General features: G+C 39.9%; 1 protein-coding gene across 2 annotated transcripts in view; it reads left to right on the forward strand.

Annotated features, from left to right (window-relative positions):
• Window positions 1-27,277, forward strand: part of LOC310735413 (protein kinase C-binding protein NELL1-like) — a 275,873-nt gene that overhangs the window by 28,474 nt on the left and 220,122 nt on the right. For both annotated transcript variants that reach the window (XM_083558150.1, XM_083558151.1), the window contains exon 3: window positions 20,302-20,452. In XM_083558150.1, the coding sequence (XP_083414276.1) occupies window positions 20,302-20,452 (151 nt within the window). The remainder of the gene's footprint in view (window positions 1-20,301; window positions 20,453-27,277) is intronic.

Raw genomic sequence — 27,277 nt, forward strand, 5'->3', positions numbered from 1 at the left:
AAAAATATAATTGTTTTGTTTTTTTCTTACAATAATAATACATACACATGGTGTATAATCATTGTAAATTCACATTTTCATGTTAAAACTTAAATGTAGCTCATGAGTGACAGGCAGCAGGTATTGAACTCCTGCAAAGTCACTACACTTTAGCCTCCTAGTTTAACACAACACATGCATAAATACAGCATGTTGAATGTAATATTATACCTCAACATTGTCAGGAGTGGAAAGTAAAAAATGGGTGTTTTATCTTTTTTTATTTATCTTTTGACATCTTTTGGTATCTTGTTTGAAGTATAAAGTGTGTGAAGAATAAAGAGATCTGGGTTTCATTCTGATTTCAAAGTAGTATTTCATAATGTGAAAGTGTCAGTTTGTGAACGTATTATGTCAAAAACAGCCATTCTAATCTCTTAAAATAAATGGGAAATTAAATTACTTCCCCCCCCCCAACACTGTATACTAGAATAACAATATAAATGTATGTGACCATATGGTTGAGCCACCTGTTAAAAGGCATTGCTGCAGTTTGACTTAAACCAAGTGAGAAATCTTAAATAGGATATAGATATAAATAAAGACTGCTTTGTTCCATCTTGAATTTTATATAGTTATGCTTTAAAGTCAATCCGGAAAGAAATCGTTCACTTTTAGTATTCACTAAATGCATGGCTACTCAGGTCAATAAATATTTTAACATTGTCAAAGTTATTATTCTCTGATTTGCTACCACTGTATTTCACTTGCTGAAGGTTAAACTGAAGGCAAAAATCCTAGAATAAGCAGGCAAAGGACAACGTTGTCCTGGCAGAGCATCAACAGAGTAACAGTCAAGGGTCAAGGGTTCCAGGCTCTAGACGGTCACTGACTGCAATGAATTTACAGCCAAGCATTAAAAATGACAGTTTACTTTATGATGTAGTTTGTCCAGTTACTTTTGGTCCATTAAAAGGGAATAACATAGAGAAAATTCCAACAAATCTTTTTTCTTTTTTTTTTTTAAGGGAAATAACTACATATACTATAGCTACAGATATGCTGAATGCTGTGCTATAAGGTAGCTGTGCTTTTGAAAGTAATTTTAAACATTGTATATAAACTACATTTCATAATTTTGTCACATTAGGCTTAGATAATTGACAGTAAATGTGCTTTAATTTTTTTTGCTTTCTAACGAGCCTGGATAACCCTGAATGCATATTAATTGAAATCACATTAACTGCAATAGGCTGTTAAATCTGCAATTAGTCTGCATTTTTTACCCACTGGTACTGCTTAGTCTGTCTGTTTAGAAATGTACATAGTGACTAAACAAAACCCTTAATGCAGATGAATGCCCAGGCTTCACTTTACTTTTAGCTGATTTTTAAAAAATATTTGCTATATTTTTTTAACATTTGGAAATAAAAAATAAACTGGTCAAGATGCAAGCTTTACAGTGAATACACATCTACTTGCTATTAGGGGCAGAGAGTGGTGCACTTCTTTTCCTTATGGTGAATGGTCATCTCGTTCCTTGAGACCCCACTACAGTGAGTTAGCAGACTGATAACCTCTGGGCATGTTTGTATAGATCAGACAGCATTTCATGATTAGAGAAGAATAGAGATCACTAAGCATGAGTCCAATGCATAGAGCTGGGTCCCTGGAGTAATTGTCCAGGCATGCTGTGAGCAAAGAGGCTGCTGGAGAACATTGCATTGGGGCAGCTAAAGGCAATCTGAGTGTTGATTTGCATGAGACTTGCGTTGATCATGGCTAGTTGTTGTTGTTTTTTTTTCCTTTGTGACACGGCCTTGAGCTGCTAGCTCCTGCTGTCAGTCTGGCACACCCGCTGCCTCGAGGTAGAATGTGAAATATACTGTCAGGTGAAGAAACAGATGCATTTGAAGGGTAAAGTATTTGTAAGGCAGCCAGACAAGGTTAAAATTTGAAGCAAAGTTTTAAGTAATAAAATCTGAGTCAGGAGATCATCAAAAAGGCAAACAGGCAAAAAAAAACTAAATCACAAACCCAAAAGATCATGCACACTAAAGAAGTCTCGCAAATAAATGCAGCAGAAAACATTGTGGTGAGTGAGTACAGTGAAAGTGTTTAAACAGAGTGAGAATGTGTGTGTACATGTGATTAAACTCAGGTTGTGCATGATCAGTCAGCGGGTGACTGTGAACATGACAATGGATGTGAGTGATGGGAGCTGTAGCTGAATGTCAGACCTGTTGTCTGGAAAATTGAGTAACTTGCTTAGTAACTGTCACTTTGATGACAGCAGTCTCCTCGAATAAAACCAAAGCAAGAAAGCATGAGTTTTACACATAACTGGATTTCATCTGCCATATGTGAAAATGCATTTATAATGTTATTTTAAATATATGTTTATATTTGTTAATATCTTGTGTTTTATTTTTTTTATAATATTTTCAGTGGCTAAACATTTTCCACTATATTGCTCTTCCATAACGAGTATAGAAAGTGAAGGTCCATGATAAAGATGCATGTTTAATACTCTTAAGCATATATAATATAGATTTTTTAACAGTTTTTAAGGTGTGCATTATGAGAAACAGAAAGGGTTGAGTCCAAAGATGCTTTGCAAATTGGTTTTCCCTTCAGGAACTCGAGCCGCGTCAACAACGCTTTGGGAACACCTCTGCGTGACCACGCACTGAACCACGTGTGTAATCAGTCAATCATTAATGCAGGAGTAATGGTAAAGTAATAGACAAACATGCAGACAGGTTTTTTCATTTTGGTTAAAAGCATTTAACTGCATGTCATACTCTGTATGTGACAAATAAAATTTTATTTAATTTGATTTGAGACATGCCTCAGCAGCCATTCAAGTTCAAGGAGCTCTTGGAGGTAGTAACTCGTGCTGTTTCCAAGCTCAATATTGCTTGGCCAAATGAGAAACAGATACTGCATCCTCTGAATAAACTAGATGAATGCCTCCTGCGACCTAGGTCAATGCCTCCATGCCAAGGCCTGCCCTTCTTTTTGGATCTGCACACCAAGGTGTCTAGATCCTGGGGCAGACCCTATTCGTCCTGCCTCTTCAGTCCCAATGTCTCCCTTTACTCAATTGTATTGGGATTGAAAGAGTGCATGGACTCAAACGTAGTGGGACGTGCTATGGGAAGATTCCTGGGTTGAAGAGATGCTGGCTGGCTATCTCTTTCACGGTGCTGTATTGTCCCAAAAGGCCCTGGTACTGCCCACCAACCCCCTACGGACCTCCTCGGCTTTGGTGGGCATAGCTTATACAGCGGCAGGTCAAGCTGGTGGGTGTTTGCACTCCATGGCGGTCTTAAAAGCCTACCAGGCTGACCCGCTTAAGGAAATAGATGATAGAGATTAAACGAGGGAAGATAACATCTTAGAGCTGATGTACATTTCAGAGCTTATCTACAGACCTGGCTTTCAGGGCCACTTCACGCAGGCCCATCCTAGTACGAGTGGGCATTGGGAGGTCCAGAAATCGTCACCACTCGCACACCCCCTGCCAGGGACGTCAGGCAACACCCTAGGTCAAAAAGGTCCTGTCTACTCAGGACTTTGGAGGGGTTCTGCTATAGGGGGCAGTATACGCCTCAGCACACGGCACCCGCCTCTCCTCAGTGCCATCGGGATATCAACCTGTTAATCCTGCCACCTCTGTTGTTGCAGGGTACAGTGGTCTCCAGTGAGTGCCTTCCTCAGCTTCTGCCCAGAAACGTAGCAGATTTGGGGGGCTTGCCGCAATCTGTAGGCTTCTCTTGAGGAAGTAGGCCATTGAGGTGTTCACCCCGCCGGTAAAGTTCCGATTTTCCGTTGGACTGATTACACACATGGTTCAGAGCTTGGTCAAGCAGAAGCGTTCTTGACGCAATGTCTCATTTCCTCTGGGAGCCAGGGTTACACACGCAACCTAGAGACTTTCAATGGGTTCTAACGAGCAATGAGTAATCATTAAAATTGTGGATGTAGGCTGTAACTATTGTATCCTGCGGCACAGGCTATATGGATCTACCATTTTATTCCTGTTTGACATTTACCCCTTTGGCCAAACAGCAACCAGCGAGAGAAGTTTATAAATCATAAATTTCAGATTGCAGGTTGTGCAAAAGCTATTACAGCACTGCTGCAGGCTTTGCAGCCTCGTTTTATAGTTGGATTCTGTCAGTTTCAGTCATAACAGTATGGAAGGGAGGAATGTAGGAGATACAGCTAAAGAAGATGTAGGTGGAAATCCTCATCTCTCTTTTTTTGTGGCACTGCATTATAATTAGGGACGGACCTACATGATAAATTTACTTACTGATACTTTCAATATAACGGTGTGAAGTGCTTTACAACTTGAAGCTTCCTTTTTTATTTACAGTCAAACCTCACCATAAGCTTTTTTATATGTTTAGCTGAAAATATAAAATGTGATTTATCTCCAAATCACTAAAAGATTTTTTTTTCTTAATTGATTAACTGAGCTTTAAAAAATCCTTTAAAGGATGATTTCTTTGCCTCCGTGCATCATAGAGTTAGATGTTTGACACATACAGGTTTTGAATATTTAATAAAATACTTATGCATTAAATGTTTTATAACTATTTCCGTGATAATTTTCTAACCTTCTTTTCACATTGACAAACAATTAGCATTTTTATATTTTATACTGTGAAAAAAATACTATGTAATGTTTAAATAAAACATAGGATATCTAAAGAATTTGGATATGCTTATAAGTAAGCACTGGCTATGTGATCATTCTATCATTCCTTTAAATTATTACAGATTTAAGAACATTTAAGATCTCAAATACTCATAAAGGCAACTTTTCAAAAGCAATGTTTAATTTGCTTAATACAAGCACAACTGTACTCATTCAGACACCCCTGGCCTGAAATCTCATGCCTTTTGTATAGTTTTAATCTGAAAAATATTTGTAAGAAATTATGAAAATGAATCCTCAGTTAACTTTTAGGAATAGGAAAAACATCAACAGTGGCATACAAATAACATCAACAATTTCTGTGACTGTTCCAGGACTGCACATTTCTTGGCATCATGATCTCGCCTCATGATTCCCATAATTTTTTTAAGAAGTTTGTATGAAACATTATTAAATTCTTACATTGTATATTCTGTTAAATTCTAACATTTTACATTTTGAGTCAATAAAGTATTGGCTTACTGATTTATTGCTCCATTGGTATTGTAACAGCCTAAGATCTTACCAAAATAACTACTCTTTATAATGAATAATTTGATAATAATATAATATTAATTAATTGACACCATTTAGTCAGATAAATAAAAATTTTCAGTCAGTAAGCTTTTAGCTTCTCAGGTATGTGGATGTTTGGGACATTTTTTAGTCTGATTCACAGTTTTGCTAGTGACGTGTTTCCCTCCTTTTTCTTCTGTAGACTAGTCATGCTTAAGATGATTAAGGTTATTTGGTATGATTTCTGTTGTTATGTGACGTGAAAAAGCGGAAGAACCAACACTGTTTTTGAATGAAATTTCTTTGACAAACAAATTGAGATCATGATTTAAATGCATTTTTTTTTCATGCAGCCCTTGGCAGCACACACATATGTGGTTGACAGAAATAATACAACAAAATAATAAGAACATATTAACTGCAAGACGAAAGCTTTACAAAGTGTCAGCTTTGCTGAATGTCAGCTCAATAATTCACCAGGTGTTGAGGAAAATTCAGACTTTCTGAATGTTTTTAACTGCTGCAGAATGTAGAAAATAAAACCTAATAGAAATAATTAACATTGTGATAGATGTTTCTGAAAGACTGAAAGATGAGTACAGTACAGACTGTAAATAGCATTGTTGTATTCACTAGACCAGTGGCTAAACACTGCTTGTAAAATCTAGCAATCTCATTGTCTAATCTAGGTGTACAACTTGGAAATGAGCTTCAGATCTGACACCCCACATGAGTAAATCAAATTTTTCTGTGATATTTGTTAGTATCGATTCACCTCTATCTAGCACTAACAGTCGATGAAGTAGAATATTGTCTTTGGCTTTGTTGGTTTCGTATTGCTCAAAAAGCATCCTGGTGGCTGGAATTGATTGTATCAGTATAGAATAACATTAACAAAAATATCCCTTTCAAATTTCTTCATCTGCAGAGATCATTTATGTAATACGATCATGCCCTAATTATATAATATTTGCCAGTTATTCAACCTGCTTTCCAAACTGCTGCCAATTATTTAAACATATAAAAAATTCAGCTCCAAAACCTAAATATATTACATAAATGTAATATTTTCATGTAAGCCTCCCGATTGTAAGGAAAATAATATAGAGCATAGGCATCGATTAAAAAAGAAAAGTCAAGGGGGCAAGGGACCCAATTATTGAAGAAGAATGAAAGCTGTGAATGAATGATTGCTTCTAGCAAAAAGTGTCTTTGCCACTGTTGATAATGAAACAGAATGTCATGTTCTTTATTAGTTTTATTGCATTTCTCAATCTTTATTTCTGTCTTATTGCAGTGTTGGTGTGTGTGTGTGTGTGTGTGTGTGTGTGTGTGTGTGTGTGTGTGTAAAATATATGGAAGTTGTCAGCTGCAGACAGACAGCACTGTTTCACTGCAAGAGAAACCAAACCTCATGCACATGTCTGATCTGTCATTTAACCCTTTACTGCTAAACTTTCTTTGAATTTTAGGCAGTTAAATGTGATTTTTTTTTTTTATTGGTTTGCTGGGTTTAATAAAAAGAATGGAATTCATAACCAGTGTGTTCAATTAATTAAAATAATTTATTTATTTATTTTTTTAATAAATAAGGCAAATAAAGGCAAATAACCTTTAAAAAATATGTTTTCATTTGTCATTAGTGATTATTGTTGTTGTTAATATTGTATTCAACTAACACTTTGCAAGTTTGCTTTTTAAAAACAAACAAACTAACAAAAAAACTCTCTCTAATTTAGCATACCAGTATAGACTTATTCATTAATAGAGACTCAAAGCACATTTGTATGGCACTCTGGACAAGGGCATTTGCTAAATGCTGCAAATGTAAATGTTAATGTTGGTGGAAACATTTTCACAATTTTAATCTGCCACACTGAGCCCAGATAGGAGCAGCCGAAAGAAGGAGACGGATATTGTATATATTGAATTCTAACAAATATAATTTTAACTTTACTGTAATAGATAAAACACAAGAAAATACAAGGTATTTTTCCTTATTAAGTCTTTTCAGGTTCTTCTTCTTCTTCTTTTTCTTCTTCTTCTTCTTCTGTTCCCATTATTGGTTGCCACAGGGATCATCCGTCTCCATACTACTTTGTCATCTACATCTGCCTCTTTCAAACCAACTACCTGCATGTCTTCCCTCACCACATCCATAATCCTCCTTTTGGCCTTCCTCTTTTCCTCCTTCCTTCATAATTGGGCGTCTCTTATACTTTTGTCCCTAAAACATCCTACATGCTCTGTCCCTCTAATAAACTTGTTTCTAATACTGTCCATCTTGGTCACTCCCAATAAAAATCTCAACATCTTCATCTCTGCTACCTCCCAAACCTCTCTAAGCCATACAACATAGCAGGTCTCACCACAGTCCTAAAAACTTTCCCTTTTACTCTTGCAGATACCCTTCTATCACAAATCACTCATGTCACTCTTCTCCACCCACTCCACCCTGCCTGCACTCTTTTCTTCACTTCTCTAACACACTCTCCATTACTTTGCGATGTTGAACCCCAGGTCCTTGATGAAATCCAACCTTGAACTTGAACCAACCTTGAACCTTAAACCACTCTCACATACTTCTCTGACACACCTGACTTCCTCATACAATACCACAACTCCTCTCTCAGCACCATTTATGGAGCTATTAGCGACTTGCAGAATGCTCACCCCGGCAGATATTTTATTTATGTCGCCGGAGATTTCAACCATGCAAATCTCAGGACTGTGCGCCCTAAACTCCATCAGCATGTGGACTTTGCAACGAGAGGTGCGAACACGCTGGATCTTGTTTACACAAACATCCACGGCGCGTATTGTGCGGAGCCCAGCCCCCCTTCTCGGCTACTCAGACCACATATTTGTTACGCCAATTATTTGTTCCAGCATACAGACCACTTGTCAGACACTCTAAACCAGTTCTGAAACAGGTGGAAACCTGGCCAGCAGGAGCCAACTCTGCTGTTCAGGACTGTTTTGAGTGCACTGACTGGGACATGTTTAAGGAGGCTGCAACCAATGTCGATTCCATCAACGGAGGAGTACCCATCATCAGTGACCTGCTACATCAGCAAGTGCTTTGATGACGTGACCATCTCCAAGACCATCACTACACGCTCCAACCAGAAGCCGAGGATGACCGCAAAGGTGCATGTGCTGCTGAAATAAAGAGACTCTCCCTTCAGAGCAGGGGACAAGGTGGCGTTAGGAACGGCAAGGGCCAAAATGTCCCGTGCCATCAAAAAGGTGAAGCGTACACACGCCAAGCGAATCCACAACCACTTCCAGGACAGCGGATACACCCGGCGCATGTGGCAGGGCATCCAAGCAATCACGAACAAATCCTACTTGTGACCGTGATGCCTCCCTCCCAGATGCGCTGAAGGACTTCTATGCCCGGTTTGAGGTACAAAACAACGTGGAGTTGAGGAAGACCACCCCTCCTCCCAGTGACCAGGTTCTCTGTCTAATCACAGCTGAAGTGAGGAAAGCTCTATGCAGAGTTAACCCACGGAAGTCTGCTGGACCAGACAACATTCTTGGCAGAGTGCTTAGGGAATGTGCAGAACAGCTAGTGGATGTCACTGACATCTTCAACATCTCTCCTAGCAGCAACATTGTTTCCAACGTGCCTCAAGACAAAAACCATCATCCACGCGCTGAAGAAGTCTGCTGTCTCCTGCCTCAATTACTATCATCCAATTGCGTTCACACCCATTGTGATGTAGTGCTTTGAGAGGCTCGTCATGAGGCACGTCAAGACCCAGCTTCCACCCTCACTGGACCCCATGCAGTTTGCATATCGTCCAAACCATTCCACGCACAATGCCATCTCCACAACCCTCCATCTGGTCCTCACCCACCTGGACATCAAGGACGCGTATGTATAAATGCTGTTCATAGACTTTGGTTCAGCATTCACCTCAGTCAGTCCGGATCGGGAACAGCATCTCCAGCACCACCACACTGAGCACTGGGGCCCCTGTGTGCTCAGTCCACTGCTGTTCACTCTGCTGACTCACAAATGTGTAGCAATGCACAGCTCGAATCACATCATCAAGTTCGCAGATGACACGACCGTGGTGGGTTTCATCAGCAAAAACAACGAGTCAGCATACAGAGAGGAGGTGGAACAGTTAACAGCCTGATGTAGAGCCAACAAGCTGTCTCTGAACAATGACAAAACCAAAGAGATGGATTCTCAGTGGAGATTGTCAACAGCACCAAATTCCTTAGTGATCACCTGGTCACTCGACACCAGCGCCATCACCAAGAAAGCCTAGCAGCGTCTCTACTTCCTGAGACAGCTAAGGAAAGCCCACCCCCCGCGCATTGAGAGCATCCTGAGCAGTTGCATCACTGCCTGGTTTGGAAACTGCACTGTCTCGGATCTCACGACCCTACAGAGGATAATGAGGACAGCTGAGAAGATCATCGGAGTCTCTCTCCCCTCTAACATGGGCATTTACACCACACACTGCATCCGCAAACCCAACAGCATTGTGGACGACCCCACACACCTTTCTCACACACACTCTTCACCCTCCTGCCATCAGGAAAACGGTTCCGAAACATTCGGCCGGTCACGTCCAGACTGTACAACAGCTTTTTCCCGCAAGCCATCAGGCTCCTCAACACACAGAACTAAACTGAAACTCACACACACACACACACACACACACACACACACCCACCCACCCACACACACACACACACACACACACACACACACACACACACACACACACACACACACACAAACACACCCACACACACACACACACACACACACACACACACACACACACACTTACTCAACGAAGTGTTACTGAACTGTACAACCTGAACTCAAACACACACTCATTACTCATCTCAATCCATTCATCACCATTTATTTATTATTTATACTTAACCATATAATACCGTTTACATGCTGTTTTTTGCACATTTCGACTGCTGCTGTGTTTATTTACATATACTCTTGTTCATAGTCTTTTAAAGTCCTCTTTGCACAGTATTGTATATTCAGAGTATACAGTAGGTTAACATGTCGGCACTATCTTGTGTTATGTATATTGTCCCGCACTGTCTTGTGTTGTCTGTCTGTACTGTGTTTTGTCTGCACTTTTTACACTAGGTTGCACTCAGTGCACTCTATGTAGCCTTATCTAGTGTTGTAGCTCTATGTTGTTTAGTGTAGCACCAAGCTTCTGGAGGAACATTGTCTCATTTTTACTGTGTACTGTGTACCACTGTGTATAGTAGAAATAAAAAAATTAAAGCTTTTTGACTTGACTTGACTTGACCCTGTCGTACACTTTCTCTAAATCCACAAAAACACAATGCAACTCCTTCTGACCTTCTCTATACTTCTCCATCAACATTCTCAAAGCAAATGATACGTCTGTGGTGCTCTTCCTCGGCATGAAACCATACTGTTGCTCACAGATGGTCACCTTTTCTCTCAGCCTTGCTTCCACTACCCTTTTCCATAACTTTATGGTGTGACTGATCAACTTTATTTCCCTGTAGTTACTGCAGGTCTGCACATCTCCCTTATTCTAAAAGATCGGTACCAGCACACTCTTTCTCCATTCCTCAGGCATCCTATCACCTTCCAAAATCTTGTTGAACAATCTGGTTAAAAACTCCACTGCCATCTCTCCTGAACATCTCCATGCTTCTACTGGTATGTTGTCTGGTCCTACCAACTTTCCACTCTTCATCCTCTTATTCACACTGCTCTCACTTCCTCCCTACTAATCCTATCCACTTCCTGCTTTACAATCTCCACACCATCCAACCTCTCTCTCATTTTCCTCATTTATCAGCTGCTCAAAATACTCCTGTCCAATCGGTATAAATCCTCTTCTCCTTCCTTAGTGTTCAACTTCACATACAGCTCCTAATATGCCTTTTCCTTGGCTTTTGCCACATCCTTCTTTACCTGCTGCCTCTATTTTCATCTCTTTGTCGATCCCAATTCTGTTTCGCCAACCTCTTTTTCCTTATACACTCCTGCTCTTTCTCATTCCACCAGCACGTCCCTTTGTCTTCTTTTTTTTTCCAGGTGTCACACCAAGAACCGTTCTAGCTGTCTTCCTTCTCACTTCTGCAGTAGTTGCCCAATAATCCTGCACCTCTTTACCACCACCAAATCCCTGTCTTACCTTTTCCCTGAATCTCACACTATAGTCTTCCTCCTTCAGTTTCCACAATCTTATTCTTCTTTCACATTACTTACTCTCCTCCTCTTCTTCACCTCCAAAACTATAATACAGACTACCATCCGATGCTGTCTAGCTCTGCCAACACCTTACAGTCTCCAATCTCCTTCAGGCTGCATCTCCTACATAGAATATAGTCCACCTGTGTGCACCTTCCGCCGCACTTAAATGTCAACCTCCTTCTTCTTAAAATAAGTATTTACCGCCGCCATTTCCATCCTTTTAGCAAAATCTACCACCATCTGCCCTTCCACATTCCTCTCCTTAAGGCCATATCACCTCCTCATCACCTCTGTTCCCTTCACCTACATGGCCATTGAAGTCTGCCCCAATCACTAACTGATAAGCTGAGCTAAGCTTTCCTAAGTACACCATCTACCACTTCATCTAACTAACTTTTCCTTCTACTCATCTCACAACCCACTTGTGGAGCATAAGCACTGATGACATTTATCATCAACACTTCAACTTCCAGCTTCACGTATTTAACCATATCAGAAACTCTCTTTACCTCCACTAAACTCTTACTGTACTTTTCCTTCAGGATCACCCTTACACCATTTCTTTTTCCACCCACACCATGATAGAACAGTTTAAACCCCCCTCCAATGTTTCTGGCCTTATTCCTTTTCCACTTGGTCTCCTGAACACGTAATATATCTTCCTTTCTATGCTCCATCATATCAGCTACCTCTCTTCCTTTACCATAGTACCAACATTTAAAGGAGCAACCCGAACCTCCACTCTCCTACACTTCTTCTTTTCACTGTCTCTGTAGACGTTTTCCTTCTCTCCTTCTCCTCCTTTGGCCAACAGTAGCCCTGTTGGCTAACAATACCTGTCGCGGTCGTTGGTAACCCGGGACTCGACCGATTCGGTATGAAGTTCTGAGTCGTGATCTGCATATTTGATTTGGCATGTTTTACGCTGGATGCCCTTCCTAACGCAACCCTCCCCATTTTTTCAGGCTTGGGACCGGCACTAAGACTGCACTGGCTTGTGCAACCCAAAAGTTTTTTTTAAAGTTATAGCTGAATAATTTGTGGATGTGTTGTTAAACAATGCTGTAGCCCACTTGTATTTAATGTATTAACTGGATCTTGTTTGAGGCTCATTAATATTCTCCTTAATGTGTAATCTTCATATTTATAGTTTATGGCTTAAATTATCTGAATAATATTGTGCTCAAATTCAGATAATAGTAATACAAGTCCACATTATTAAGTCAGCACGCCTTCAAGGCTTAAGCCCACTCAAAAAAATGGGGCATGTTGCTTTATGAAAGAGTTGTGTGAGACATGTGGATGCAACATTTTCATTCAGAACAATGGCTGAACGGTAGTCTGTTCGTTGAAACTACCATCACTTTGAACCTGATTGCAGGTGGTCTCTTACTGTAATTATACAGTATATACACCATGATGATGTTTGCTGACTAATACATCCACCTTCATAGTCATGTGTGATGTACGATTTATAAAACTGTGAACGAGTCAAAAACTTTTGCACTCCTGCTGAGCCTTAAAGAAGCAAATTTGCAAATGTTGCCGCATTTTTTGCCTTTGTGGTGAAATACAAATGCTATAAAAGCATTGATATATCTTTTTATTCTAAACTCTTCGTTGAAACTATGTATGTTCTGATTCATAAAAATACAAATGAAGGCTTAAAGTTTGGAAGGACAAGGGGTAGTGACATTGAACATTTATTTGTACTTATTTTTAATAGTAGTAAAGTATTCCATAAAAAAAAAAAAACCATTGCTTTAGATCTTGCTTAAAATTATATTCTAAGAGTCGATTATATTTGTGTTCACAGACATATTAAAGGTTTCAGAAAAAAAAAGCGTTTGTAAATACGGTGTTTTGTAGCTTTTTCTATATTTTGTAGTTTGTCATTTCCATGAGAGCATAAATAATAATACTTGGTAAAAACATTGTGATTGACCAATTCATTTTCTAGAAATATTATACATAAATCTGTATGTCCTGCCCCCCAGGGGGGTAAGGCCTTTATATACAGTATATTAACAGCAGTTCAGCACAGTAACAGTTTATTAGCAGTTCATATAGGTTGTTGATGTTATTTAGTCTATGCATTTTCTTATACACTGATTGGTATGAGGTCACAATTATGTGACAGGTGCGTCTCCTGAGTTGTTTGACCAGTATATTGTTTCTTCAGGCTGAGCAAGAATGCATTTTCATAAATGTTTGAGTATTTTATACATCATCAGGGATTTTCCAATAGTAAGCACCTCATGTCCAGTATTCAAAGGATTTACCATTGCCCTAACCAAGATAAAGCTTTTGCTGAAGATGAATGATTAAATGAACTGCTGTGTAACACACACCGTAAAGTAATGGTGTTGAAGAAACTAAGTTGTGAGAATGTTATAGTAAAACAGCAGGCCGTTTAGGCTTCAGCTGAACTGCATTGGAGGGGTTCAGATATAAACATTATCATTAATATTGACAGAAAAATTGAGCAAGTTGTCTTTTTTTTTTGCCCCAGATACAGTAAAATTGTGTCATTTATTAAAGAACTGTAGCATAATAAGGATGATACTAGTAAAATTTTTAATTCTTCTTGCTTCTTGGCCTTGACCGGATTGTTATTCTCATAAAAAAAGGTGCAGAGAGTAAGATGTAGATTGTAGCAGTGAAGGAAAAATACTGTGTAACAGGGTATTCCTGCTAGTTGAATAGTAATTTAGTCTGAGATGTCAGGTTGAATCTGGCAGAAGTTCATGCATGCATGAACAACATGCATGCATGCATAAAAACATTAACGGATACAGCACACATCCACATTGGGATTAAGATGGAGGAGTTTTGCTAGAATGAGACAGGGGTAATGTCATTGCAGCTTTAACACCATAGAGGATTTGAGCAGGTGCCTAAAGTAAAAAAAGGGCACATGGATTTTAAAGCAGCTACATCAGAACAAGGATCACTAATATTTGCTTTTTGTAAAGATTAATGCTGCATGATACAGTAAAAAGGTGCAAGACTTTAATTACTGAACAAGAGCCTTTATTTGAACTGTCAGTTATAGAGGCCATGCCTCCTTTATTGGAATTGACAGTTAAAGAGTACATGCCTCCTTTATTTAAAATGAAAGCCATACCTATTTTGAAAGACCACACCTCCTTATTTGAATGGCCAGTTCCGGGGGGGACACATCCCCTTAATTGGAACTGAGACTTAAGGAGACCACAAGGACACCTCCTTGAGGAGACCTCCTTTAATGGAATTCACAATTCAGAGGCCACACCTCTGTTATTTGGCCTGACAGTAAAAGAGGCCATACCTTCTGTATTTTAACTTAGTTACAGATCAACATCTTTGTGAGCTCACAGAATATTACAGAGGCCACAGATCCCTTATTTGAACTTACAGTCATGCTTTTATTTAAGTAGACAACTCGGAAATATGTTTCTTTTACAACCCTTATCTTGGCAACTTTATAAACCTACGCTATAACTTAAACACACACTGTAACAAGTAATAGTAGTAAGCTCATTTTGCCATATTAGCATGCAAATTGTCCTGGCAGCACTCAACTCACCCTGTAATTGCCACATTCCATCAGCTAGTTTTACAAGCACTTCTTGATCTTGCCTAAGGCCTTTATTCACATTTGCATGAACACACACCTCCATGCAAGCATAAGCTGCTTTTATCCTTCCAGAAAGATTCTGCTTTTTCAAAAAAAAAAAAAACTCAGTTAAGCTAAGTTATGTGTTTCAGCTAACTGAGAGTGCAGCTTGTTATTTTTAATCATTATCTGTTCATAAATTAGATCATCTTATTTTTCTGCATTAACAGCAGTATTTTACCTGAATACTATTTTGAGGAAAATGAGAAAGAGAAAAGGGTGGATGGTGCGGAGATGGTGAAGCAGGAAGTGGATAGGATTAGTAAGGAGGAAGTGAGAACAGCGATTAAGAGGATGAAGTGGAAAGTCAGTAGGACGCGATGACATACCAGTAGAAGCATGGAGATGTTTAGAAGAGATGGCAGTGGAGTTTTTAACAAGATTGTTTAACAAGATTCTGAAAGGTGTGAGGATGCCTGAGAAATGCAGAAGGAGTGTGCTGGTACCGATCTTTAAGAATAAGGGAGCTGTGCAGACCTGCGGTAACTACAGGGGAATTAAGTTGAACAATCAAACCATGAAGTTATGGGAAAGAGTAGTGGAAGCCAGGCTGAGAGAAGAGGTGACCATAAGTGAGCAGCAGTATGGTTTCATGCCGAGGAAGAGCACCACAGACGCATTATTAGCTTTGAGAATTTTGATTCTGAAGTATAGAGAAGGTCAGAAGGAGTTGCATTGTGTGTTTGGGATTTAGAGAAAGCATACGACCGGGTGCCGAGGGAGGAGTTGGTATTGTATGAGGAAGCTGATGGAAGTATGTCAGAGAAGTATGTGAGGGTCGTGCAGGACATGTATGAGTACAGTGTGACAGCAGAGATGTGTGCAGTAGGAACAACAGACTGGTTTTGATTGCATCAAGGATCGGCTCTGAGCCCTTTCCTGTTTGCTGTGGTAATGGACAGGTTATAGAACGAGGTCAGACAGGAGTCTTCGTGGACCATGATGTTTGCGGATGATATTGTTATTTGTGGTGAGAGTAGGGAGCAGGTTGAGATATGTGCTGTAGAGAAGGGGAATGAAAGTCAGTCGGAGTAAGACAGAGTACATGTATGTAAATGAGAGGGAGGGCAGTGGAGTGGTGCAGTTGCAGGGAGAAGAGGTGGTAAAGGTGGAGGAGTTCAGGTACCTGGGGTCAACAGTGCAAAGTAATGGAGAGTGTGTTAGAGAAGTGAAGAAAAGAGTGCAGGCAGGGTGGAGTGGGTGGAGAAGAGTGGCAGGAGTGATTTGTGATAGAAGGGTATGAGACCTGCGATGTTGTATGGTTTAGAGACAGTGGCATTAAGTAAAAGACAGGAGGTGGAGCTGGAGGTAGCAGAGCTGAAGATGTTAAGGTTTTCATTGGGAGTGACAAAGATGGACAGTATTAGAAATTAGTTTATTAGAGAGACAGCGCATGTAGGACGTTTTGGAGACAAGGTGAGGGAGGCTCGATTGAGATGGTTTGGACATGTGCAGAGGATGGACATGGGGTAAATCTGTAGGAGAATGCTTAGGATGGAGCCACCAGGAGGGAGGAAAAGACTAAGGCTAAAGAGGAGGTTTATTGATGTGGTGAGGGAAGACATGCAGGTGGTTGGGGTGAAAGAGGCAGATGTTTAGGACAGGGGAGTATGGAGAAGGATGATCCGCTGTGGCGACTTCTAATGGGAGAAGCCGAAAGAAGAAGAAGAATATTTCCCCTGTTCAAAGCTTTTTGTGCTTAGACAGGGCTGCTTGTCTAACATGTAGCATAATAACATAGCATTTGCATAAAGCTCTTGGTTTGGAGGAAACCTGATACTTCATACTTCACAAGTATAGTGGTGACAGCAACCAAAACTTTAGAATAGGCCAGCCAAAGCCCAGATTCGATCTGATTAGGAAACTGAAGCAAACTTGAACACTTGTATAAATTGAAACAGCAAAGGTTTCTGCAAAATCAGAGGTGTAAAGAGTACCTGAAAATCATACTTTCATTGTTAAAAGCGCTATACAAATAAAAAATGAATACTTTAGTAAAAGTATAGATACCTTACTGCAAAACGTAAAGTTAAAAGTCACCAATTCCAATATGACTTGAGTAAAAGTCTTAAAGTATATGATTTGAACGGTACCTCAGTATTTTCCTTATATTGAATATAGGCTCAAGGATGCACTAGTCCTCAACACCAAGACACATGTTTGTGAAAAGCCTAAAGAAATTTTTTTGTGAGGGTTTATTTTCTAAATACAAATCAAATTGAGCACCTCAACACTGCAATAACCAAGAAAAGTACAGCAGCCTCTTCAACATGCCAGAATGAAACTAAGATCAAACAAACAAAATAGACAAAGTAGAAAAGCAATCTTTCAAAAAGGCATCTTCAATTAACAAATAAAATGACAGTATTATAGTCCATTGAATACATTAGAATAATACAATTAAAGTAAATGATTTTAGATAAAGTAAAAACAAATATTCAGACTGTAGTTTGTGATTTGATCAGTTTTAGAGAGGAGCAATATTTGTATTGTAATTGGTAACAGTCATTGTAAATTTGAATATAGTGAAGTAATAAGTACTGCTTCTATCTTTAATGCTCAGTAAAACTAGAAAGTAGCCAAAAAAATTACTTAAGTACAGTAACGAAGTACATTTGCTCTAATACACCACTGTTCAAAAGCTACAATTAAAACCTAATCTGTGTGTGTGTGTGTGTGTGTGTGTGTGTGTGTGTGTGTGTGTGTGTGTGTGTGTGTGTGTGTGTGTAAAAGGCAATATAATGCAGGTGTTATAACACCCTGTACTACCATAAGTGTTGTGTAAAAGAGTCATGACAACTGAATAAAGTGTGTATTACATGTAGCTATGTAGTATGCACTATGTAGTATGCGTGAATACTGATCTGTGAACGTCTCTTGACAAAAGCAGGCCAAATCATGTGAAGTATGATCATATACCCGTGAACACAAAGTTTACCAACAGCAGGCTTACAATCATTGTTATTTTGAAATCCTCTTCTTCTGTCAGTTCAGTAATAACTTCTGTGTATCAAAGCTGCTTTGTTTAGCCTGTTGATTTTTTTTTCTTTCACACACTGATGGGCATGTGAAGCCTTTGGGTTTGTGTATTGTATTTTAGCAAGTCTAGTTCAGTGTGTTCTTACTGGCACATCAGTTTTTCAGAAGCAATTGGGTGTCTGAAATGAGCTTTTTAAGTGATATTGTGAGTAAAAAAAGCAAAGGGAAGTACTGAATGTAGCTTTCAGTTTAGCATTCTGCAAAGATTAGGAGAACTTGAGAAGACATAAAATCACAGTTAATAAATGATTAGTTCATTTGTTCATTAGTTATTGTAGGAAACACATTAACCAACACCTTTATCACTCGCAAAAAATACAATGCACCCCTAAATAAAATAAATATATTAAAAAAGTGTACATTTAAGAAGCAACAACTGCAATTAAATGGTTCTGCGAACTACACATTAGTCTTTAACATCACTGAGGAGGAACTTTTATTTGCAAAAACATTTGAACTTTAGAGGAGCTGCCTGCTATTATCCCAAAAGATTTTGGGGACATCAAGGTTTTTACCTCGACATCTGTGTGCCGAAATTTCACCTCCCACCTCTCCCATGGATTCCAGGATTTTTCTAATGGTGGAATCATGATCACTGGCCTTATCTGAGGTCAACATTGCCTGCAGCTCTTTAGATGTTGGATCTTTTTGTCACTTTGATGGCTGACTACTTCTGGGAAGATCCACCACTGTTCCAGGTTTTCACCATTTGGAGATAATGGCTCCCACTGCGGTTTGCTGGACTTCGAAATGGCCTTGTAGCATTGCAACATTGCTTTGATCATTTTTTGAGTGAGTCATACAGTGCTAAAAAAAAAACCCATCTATTTAAAATATGAAACAATTTGACAAAGCCATTTGTGGCAAGTGCGTGTTGACATAAACATGCCGTTCACTATAATCTACAGCATAAACAATATAAACTTCTATATTTCAAGTTTTAGTGAAACGCTAAAGAAGCAATCTCTAGACACTGGGAACGTCAGTGGAGTATATCTTGTTAAAGGAGACAAACAAACCTAACAAATACAACATGATGATGTTTTGTGTTGTGATAAGAATAAAGCAGCTGAAAATAGCACAGTGTGCAGAGTTTGCAGAGGGACCGTCTCTGGTGTGTTTCAAACAATGCTTCCAATTAGTCACATCTCGATAGAGGAGCAGTCAGCATTGAGACGTGCAGTGCAGCTGTCTGACTCGAAGTCCACTACCAAGAACAGATTAATCTGAAAGCATATTGTGGAAATGTTTCAAATTTAATACATTCATAATTTTTTGTATGCCATATGCATAATTTACATACAGCAAACTGTATATACAGCACTCTCCTCTATAACCAACAGACACCTAATACTGACCTAGTACACTATACTATCTATAATTTATAATAAGTATATGAATATTGACATACAAATATGTATTATATATACAGTATATCTATCTATCTATCTATCTATCTATCTATCTATCTATCTATCTATCTATCTATCTATCTATCTATCTATCTATCTATCTATCTATCTATCTATCTATCTATCTATCTATCTATCTATCTATCTATCTATCTATCTATCTATCTATATCATGGTTTTGGCGTGGCCTAGCCAGTCTCCAGACCTAAACCCAATAGAGAATCTTTGGAGGGAGCTCAAACTCCCTGTTTCTCAGCGACAGGCCAGAAACCTGACAGATCTAGAGAAGATCTATGTGGAGGAGTGGGCCAAAACCCCTTCTGCAGTGTGTGCAAACCTGGTGAAAAACTACAGGAAACGTTTGACCTCTGTAATTGCAAACAAAGGCTACTGTACCAAATATTAACATTGACTTTCTCAGGTGTTCAAATACTTATTTGCAGCTGTATCATACAAATAAATTGTTAAAAAAATCTTTGTGATTTCTGGATTTTTTTTTTTTAGATTATGTCTCTCACAGTGGACATGCACCTATGATGACAATTTCAGACCCCTCCATGATTTCTAAGTGGGAGAACTTGCAAAATAGCAGGGTGTTCAAATACTTATTTTCCTCACTGTATATATACACATTTATCAGTGATGGTTATTTATTTCAGAACAATAAAGCGACTGCATTGTATTTGATTCTGAAATAAATACAGTTCCTGTATGCTTGTGCTTCATGTCCGGTCTTTTGTTGCTGTTTTGTTTGCAGATGCACAAAGAAATGTTCAGGTTCCCACCCAAATCACAGAAAAAATATTGGAGTTGTTTAGGAATAAAAAGGAGTTTACATTCATGGCTTACATCCAGCAGAAGGCATCCACATCTGGAGTTCTCTTCTCAATCCACAAGTCTGAGTTCAGGTACACCTGTTTTTACTTCCTTGCATATTTTGAGTTTTCATTTAAAAATAATGTTATTAAAAATTTTTTATTTTTTTTTATTTTGGTTGATCCATGTGCCAAATCAAATATGCGGATCACAAATGAGAATTTCATACCGGATCGGTTGAGGCCCGGGTTAACAACGACCGCCACAGGTATCGTTAGCCGACAGGGTACCGGTGGAAACTGGGCTACTGTTGGCCCGAAGGAGGAGAAGGAGAGGAGGAAGACGTCTACAGAGACGGCAGGGAAAGGAGCAGTGTGGGAGAGTGGAGGTTTGGGTTGGTACTTTAAATGTTGGTACTATGACGGGTAAAGGCAGAGAGGTAGCTGATATGATGGAGAGGAGAAAGGTAGATATGCTGTGTGTTCAGGAGACCAAGTGGAAAGGGAGTAAGGCCAGGAACATTGGAGGTGGATTTAAACTATTTTATCATGGTGTGGATGGAAAGAGAAATGGTGTAGGGGTGATTCTGAAGAAAGAGTACAGTAAGAGTGTAGTGGAGGTGAAGAGAGTTTCTGATAGGGTGATGATCGTGAAGGTGGAAGTTGAAGGGATGATGATAAATGTCATCAGTGCCTATGCTCCACAAGTTGGCTGTGAGATGGAGGAGAAGGAAAGATTCTGGAGTGAATTAGATGAAGTGGTAGATGGTGTACCTAGGAAAGAACAATTGGTGATTGGGGCAGACTTTAATGGGCATGTAGGTGAAGGGAACAGAGGTGATGAGGAGGTGATGGGTAGGTATGGTTTTAAGGAGAGGAATGTGGAAGGGCAGATGGTGGTGGATTTTGCTAAAAGGATGGAAATGGCAGTGGTGAACACTTATTTTAAGAAGAAGGAGGATCATAGGGTGACGTATAAGAGTGGAGGAATGTGCACACTGGTGGACTATGTGCTATGCAGGAGATGCAACCTAAAGGATATTGGAGACTGTAAGGTGTTGGCAGGGGACAGTGTAGCTAGACAGCATCGGATGGTGGTCTGTAGGATGGTTTTGGAGGCGAAGAGGAAGAGGAGGAGAATGAGGACTGAAAGAAGAATAAGATGGTGGAAACTGAAGGAGGAAGAGTGTAGTGTGAGGTTCAGGGAAGGGGTCAGACTGAGGCTCGGTGGTGTTGAAGAGGTGTTGGATAATTGGGCAACTACTGCAGGAGTGATGAGGGAGGCAGCTAGAAACGTACTTGGTGTAACATCTGGAAATAGAAAGCAAGACAAGGAGACATGGTGGTGGAATGGGGAAGTGCAGGAGAGCATAAGGAGAAAGAGGTTAACAAAACAGAAGTGGGATAGACAGAGTGATGAGAAAAGTAGGCAGGAGTACATGGAGATGCGGCAGCAGGTTAAGAGGGATGTGGCGAAAGCCAAAGAAAAGGCATATGAGGAGCTGTATGAGAGGTTGGACACTAAGGAAGGAGAAAAGGATTTGTACCGATTGGCCAGGCAGAGGGACCGAGCTGGGAAGGATGTACTGCAAGTTAGAGCAGTAAAGGATGGAGAAGTTTAGGAGAGATGGCAGTGGAGTTTTTGACCAGATTGTTTAACAGGATTTTGGAAGGTGCGAAGATGCCTGAGGAATGGAGAAGAAGTGTGCTGGTACCGATCTTTAAACATAAAGGAGATGTGCAGTCTTGCAGTAACTACAGGGGAATTAAGTTGAGCAGTCACACCATGAAGTTATGGGAAAGAGTAGTGGAAGCCAGGCTGAGAGAAGAGGTGACCATCTGTGAGCAACAGTATGGTTTCATGCCGAGGAAGAGCACCACAGATGCCTTATTTGCTTTAAAAATGTTGATGGAGAAGTATAGAGAAGGACAGAAGGAATTGCATTGTGTATTTGTGGATTTAGAGAAGGCGTACGACAGGGTGCCAAAAGAGGAGTTGTGGTATTGTATGAGGAAGTCAGGTGTGTCAGAGAAGTATGTGAGGGTGGTGTAGGACATGTATGAGGACAGTGTGACGGCAGTGAAGTGTGCAGTAGGTACGACAGACTGGTTCAGGGTGAAGGTTGGACTGCATCAAGGATCGGCCCTGAGCCCTTTCCTGTTTGCAGTGGTGATGGACAGGTTGACGGACGAGGTTAGACAGGAGTCTCCCTGGACTATGATGTTTGCGGATGATATTGTGATTTGTTGTGAGAGTAGGGAGCAGGTTGAGAAGAGCCTGGAGAGCTGGAGATATGCGCTGGAGAGAAGGGGAATGAAACTCAGTAGGAGTAAGACAGAATACATGTGTGTGAATGAGAGGGAGGGCAGTGGAGTTGTGCGGTTGCAGGGAGAAGAGCTGGAGAAGGTGGAGGAATTCAGGTACCTGGGGTCAACAGTGCAAAGTAATGGTGAGTGTGTTAGAGAAGTGAAGAAAAGAGTGCAGGCAGGGTGGAGTGGGTGGAGAAGAGTGACAGGAGTGATTTGTGATAGTAGGGTATCTGCAAGAATGAAAGGGAAAGTTTATAGGTCTGTGGTGAGACCTGCGATGTTGTATGGATTAGAGACAGTGGCATTGAGTAAAAGACAGGAGGTGGAGCTGGACGTAGCAGAGCTGAAGATGTTGAGGTTTTCGTTGGGAGTGACGAGGATGGGGAAGATTAGAAATGAGTTTATTAGAGGGACAGCGCATGTAGGATGTTTTGGTGACAAGGTGAGGGAGGCGAGATTGAGATGGTTTGGACATGTGCAGAGGAGGGACATGAATTATATTGGTAGAAGAATGCTGAGGATGGAGCCACCAGGTGGGAGGAAAAGAGGAAGGCCAAGGAGGAGGTTTATGGATGTGGTGAGGGAAGACATGCAGGTAGTCGGTGTAAAAGAGGCAGATGTAGAGGACAGGGTGGTATGGAGACAGATGATCCGCTGTGGCGAACCCTAATGGGAGCAGCCGAAAGAAGAAGAAGAAGATTTTGGTTGATCCATACATTAAATTAATTAAAAATATTAGTTTTCTTATTTTTGTCAAAATTAAAAAGAGTATGGGAAAATATTCCATATTTTATATTGAATTCAGATGACTATAAAATGCTAATCTATGTTTATATTTGTAAAAGGCATTTCTCTATGAAACAATTCAAATTCAGTTGCATTTGTATAATTTTTATTCTAATCTGTGTTACATTTAGTTGGGGGGGGGGGGGGGGGGAATTCCTAATAGAGCGAATCTGAGACTGGAGCACATCTGCTAAAGATGGTGACAAACATATTCTCCCATTCTATGGATTTTATTACAACCAGTAATCTGATGTGGAGACAAAATAAAACACTCTACTGCTTTTTTCTAGCCTTTGATGGACGGGAAGCTTAGCCTTGCTAGCTCATTTATAATATGTGTATGAGCATGTCATGAAATTACAACAAACAAGTCTGACCCTTATGAATTTGGTATTTTTTCAGAATATTGGTCTTACATATATATGTTGCATTTTATTATTTTATCGTTTGCAACACCAAATAAAGAAGACTTGAAACCAAACAAAATGACCTGCCATAGAGAAAAGAAAATGCATTCCAAGTCTAGTCAAGTGCAAGTGCAATTTTCCCTAAATGTTAATTTATAGATGGACACAAATTTTATTTTATTATTACATTCTTACATACATAATTTTTAATACAAACACAAAAAACTATCAAGTTTGCTCAGATTTAAAAGAACCTTACTTAAGGTTTGCATAAAAATACAAGGTCTACCCAAATTTCAAGGTTTAATTGTTTACTAATTCATGAATTCATGATCAATTCATGCAGCATGATAATGAATTAATTATATAAGAGAGACATAAGCAGATGTTGTGAGTTAGAGTCTTAATAGATTGGATCCCACCGATGCTAAGACTTTGAACTCTGTCATTTACCTGAAACCATTTCAGAACAATGTTTGCAGTGCTGGAAGAGACCATTAGGAAATACCATTGCTATGAAGGTGTGTAGCTTGGTCTGAAGCAATGTGTAGGTGGGTGGTATGTGTCAAAGGAACAGCCACATGAATGGAAAGACTGAAGATTTCCTAGCAGAGCACAGGCCCAAGCATCAGACCACCTCCATTGGCTTGCTTCCTACTCTTTGTGCATCATGGTTCCATCTCAATGATTAATTAGACCAGGAAACATTCTTCCATTGCTCACTGGCTCATAAATCAATTCAATTAAATCCTATTTGCGAAGCACTTTTAACGACTGACATTGTCACAAAGCAGCTTTACAAAAATAAATATATTAAGAATATATATTTTTATGTTCATAAATGAACCCTTTTATATATATATATATATATATATACAGTGAGGAAAATAAGTATTTGAACACGCTGCTATTTTGCAAGTTCTCCCACTTAGAAATCTTCGAAGGGTCTGAAATTGTCATCGTAGGTGCATGTCCACTGTGAGAGACATAATCTAAAAAAAAAAATCCAGAAATCACAATATATGATTTTTAAACTATTTATTTGTATGATACAGCTGCAAATAAGTATTTGAACACCTGTCTATCAGCTAGAATTCTGACCCTCAAAGACCTGTTAGTCTGCCTTTAAAATGTCCACCTCCACTACATTTATTATCCTAAATTAGATGCACCTGTTTGAGGTCGTTAGCTGCATAAAGACACCTGTCCACCCCATACAATCAGTAAGAATCCAACTACTAACATGGCCAAGACCAAAGAGCTGTCCAAAGACACTAGAGACAAAATTGTACACCTCCACAAGGATGGAAAGGGCTACGGGGAAATTGCCAAGCAGCTTGGTGAAAAAAGGTCCACTGTTGGAGCAATCATTAGAAAATAGAAGAAGCTAAACATGACTGTCAATCTCCCTCGGACTGGGGCTCCATGCAAAATCTCACCTCGTGGGGTCTCATAGATCCTAAGGAAGGTGAGAAATCAGCCCAGAACTACATGGGAGGAGCTGGTCAATGACCTGAAAAGAGCTGGGACCACCGTTTCCAAGGTTACTGTTGGTAATACACTAAGACGTCATGGTTTGAAATCATGCATGGCACGGAAGGTTCCCCTGCTTAAACCAGCACATGTCCAGGCACGTCTTAAGTTTGCCAATGACCATTTGGATGATCCAGAGGAGTCATGGGAGAAAGTCATGTGGTCAGATGAGACCAAAATAGAACTTTTGGGTCATATTTCCACTAAACGTGTTTGGAGGAAGAAGAATGATGAGTACCATCCCAAGAACACCATCCCTACTGTGAAGCATGGGGGTGGTAGCATCATGCTTTGGGGGTGTTTTTCTGCACATGGGACAGGGTGACTGCACTGTATTAAGGAGAGGATGACCGGGGCCATGTATTAAGAGATTTTGGGGAACAACCTCCTTCCCTCAGTTAGAGCATTGAAGATGGGTCGAGGCTGGGTCTTCCAACATGACAATGACCCAAAGCACACAGCCAGGATAACCAAGGAGTGGCTCTGTAAGAAGCATATCAAGGTTCTGGCGTGGTCTAGCCAGTCTCCAGACCTAAACCCAATAGAGAATCTTTGGAGGGAGCTCAAACTCTGTGTTTCTCAGCGACAGGCCAGAAACCTGACTGATCTAGAGAAGATCTGTGTGGAGGAGTGGGCCAAAATCCCTCCTGCAGTGTGTGTAAACCTGGTGAAAAACTACAGGAAACGTTTGACCTCTGTAATTGCAAACAAAGGCTCCTGTACCAAATATTAACATTGACTTTCTCAGGTGTTCAAATACTTATTTGCAGCTGCATCGTACAAATAAATAGTTTAAAAATCATATATTGTGATTTCTGGATTTTTTTTTTTAGATTATGTCTCTCACAGTGGACATGCACCTACGATGACAATTTCAGACCCCTCCATGATTTCTAAGTGGGAGAACTTGCAAAATAGCAGGGTGTTCAAATACTTATTTTCCTCACTGTATATATATATATATTATCCCTAATGAGCAAGCCAGAGGTGACAGTGGCAGGAAAAACCTCCCTTCATTGTAAGTTCGTTTAGTAGTTAATACGGGTCAGTATGGGCACTAACTATACCTTGTCATAACTCCATCTACAACGTCCCTTTTTGCACTTTGTGTTCTGACACCTTCCTATTATGGCCAGCACTATCCTTTCCAGCAAAAAAGGATTGCTTTTGCTCCCCACGTGCATCACCAGCCCATTATCCTTTTGGGCACAGATTGGCCATGCTTGGACAACTTTTATTATGTACTAACCTCTGCATATAGGGAACACATTGCAAATCCTGCTTTTTTCTTTACATGCCTTGACCCAGCCTTCTAGACATTAAGATTTGAGTCTTTTCTTGCTTCTAATACATCAGCTTCTAGAACTAAGTGTTCAGTTCTTGTCTATTATATCACAACCCTTGCCATTGTAATTAAATATTCAGTGTTATTTGACTTCACCTGGTAGGGGTTTTAATATTAGGCCTAATCGTGTTCACGTTTATGTTAACCAGCTTTGCTTTCTAAAGATTAAAACAGACACCTGGCCAGCTACAGCACCTTTGGTATAACGTACCATGGTATTATTAAACCCGTTTTACCCCAGAAGCAACACTGTATGCATGTCAATGTCTCAACCTCTTAACCACTCTCGCATTGAGCTTGGTTTAGTGAATCTTCTTCTTCTTCTTTCGGCTGCTCCCATTAGGGGTCGCCACAGCGGATCATCCGTCTCCATACCACCCTGTCCTCTACATCTGGCTCTTTCACACCAACTGCATGTCTTCCCTCACCACATCCATAAACCTCCTCCTTGGCCTTCCTCTTTTCCTCCTACCTGGTGGCTCCATCCTCAGCATTCTTCTACCAATATAATTCATGTCCCTCATTTGCACATGTCCA

The sequence above is a fragment of the Silurus aristotelis genome (assembly GCF_946808225.1).
Source record: "Silurus aristotelis genome assembly, chromosome: 13".
NCBI classification, from domain to species: Eukaryota; Metazoa; Chordata; class Actinopteri; order Siluriformes; family Siluridae; genus Silurus; species Silurus aristotelis.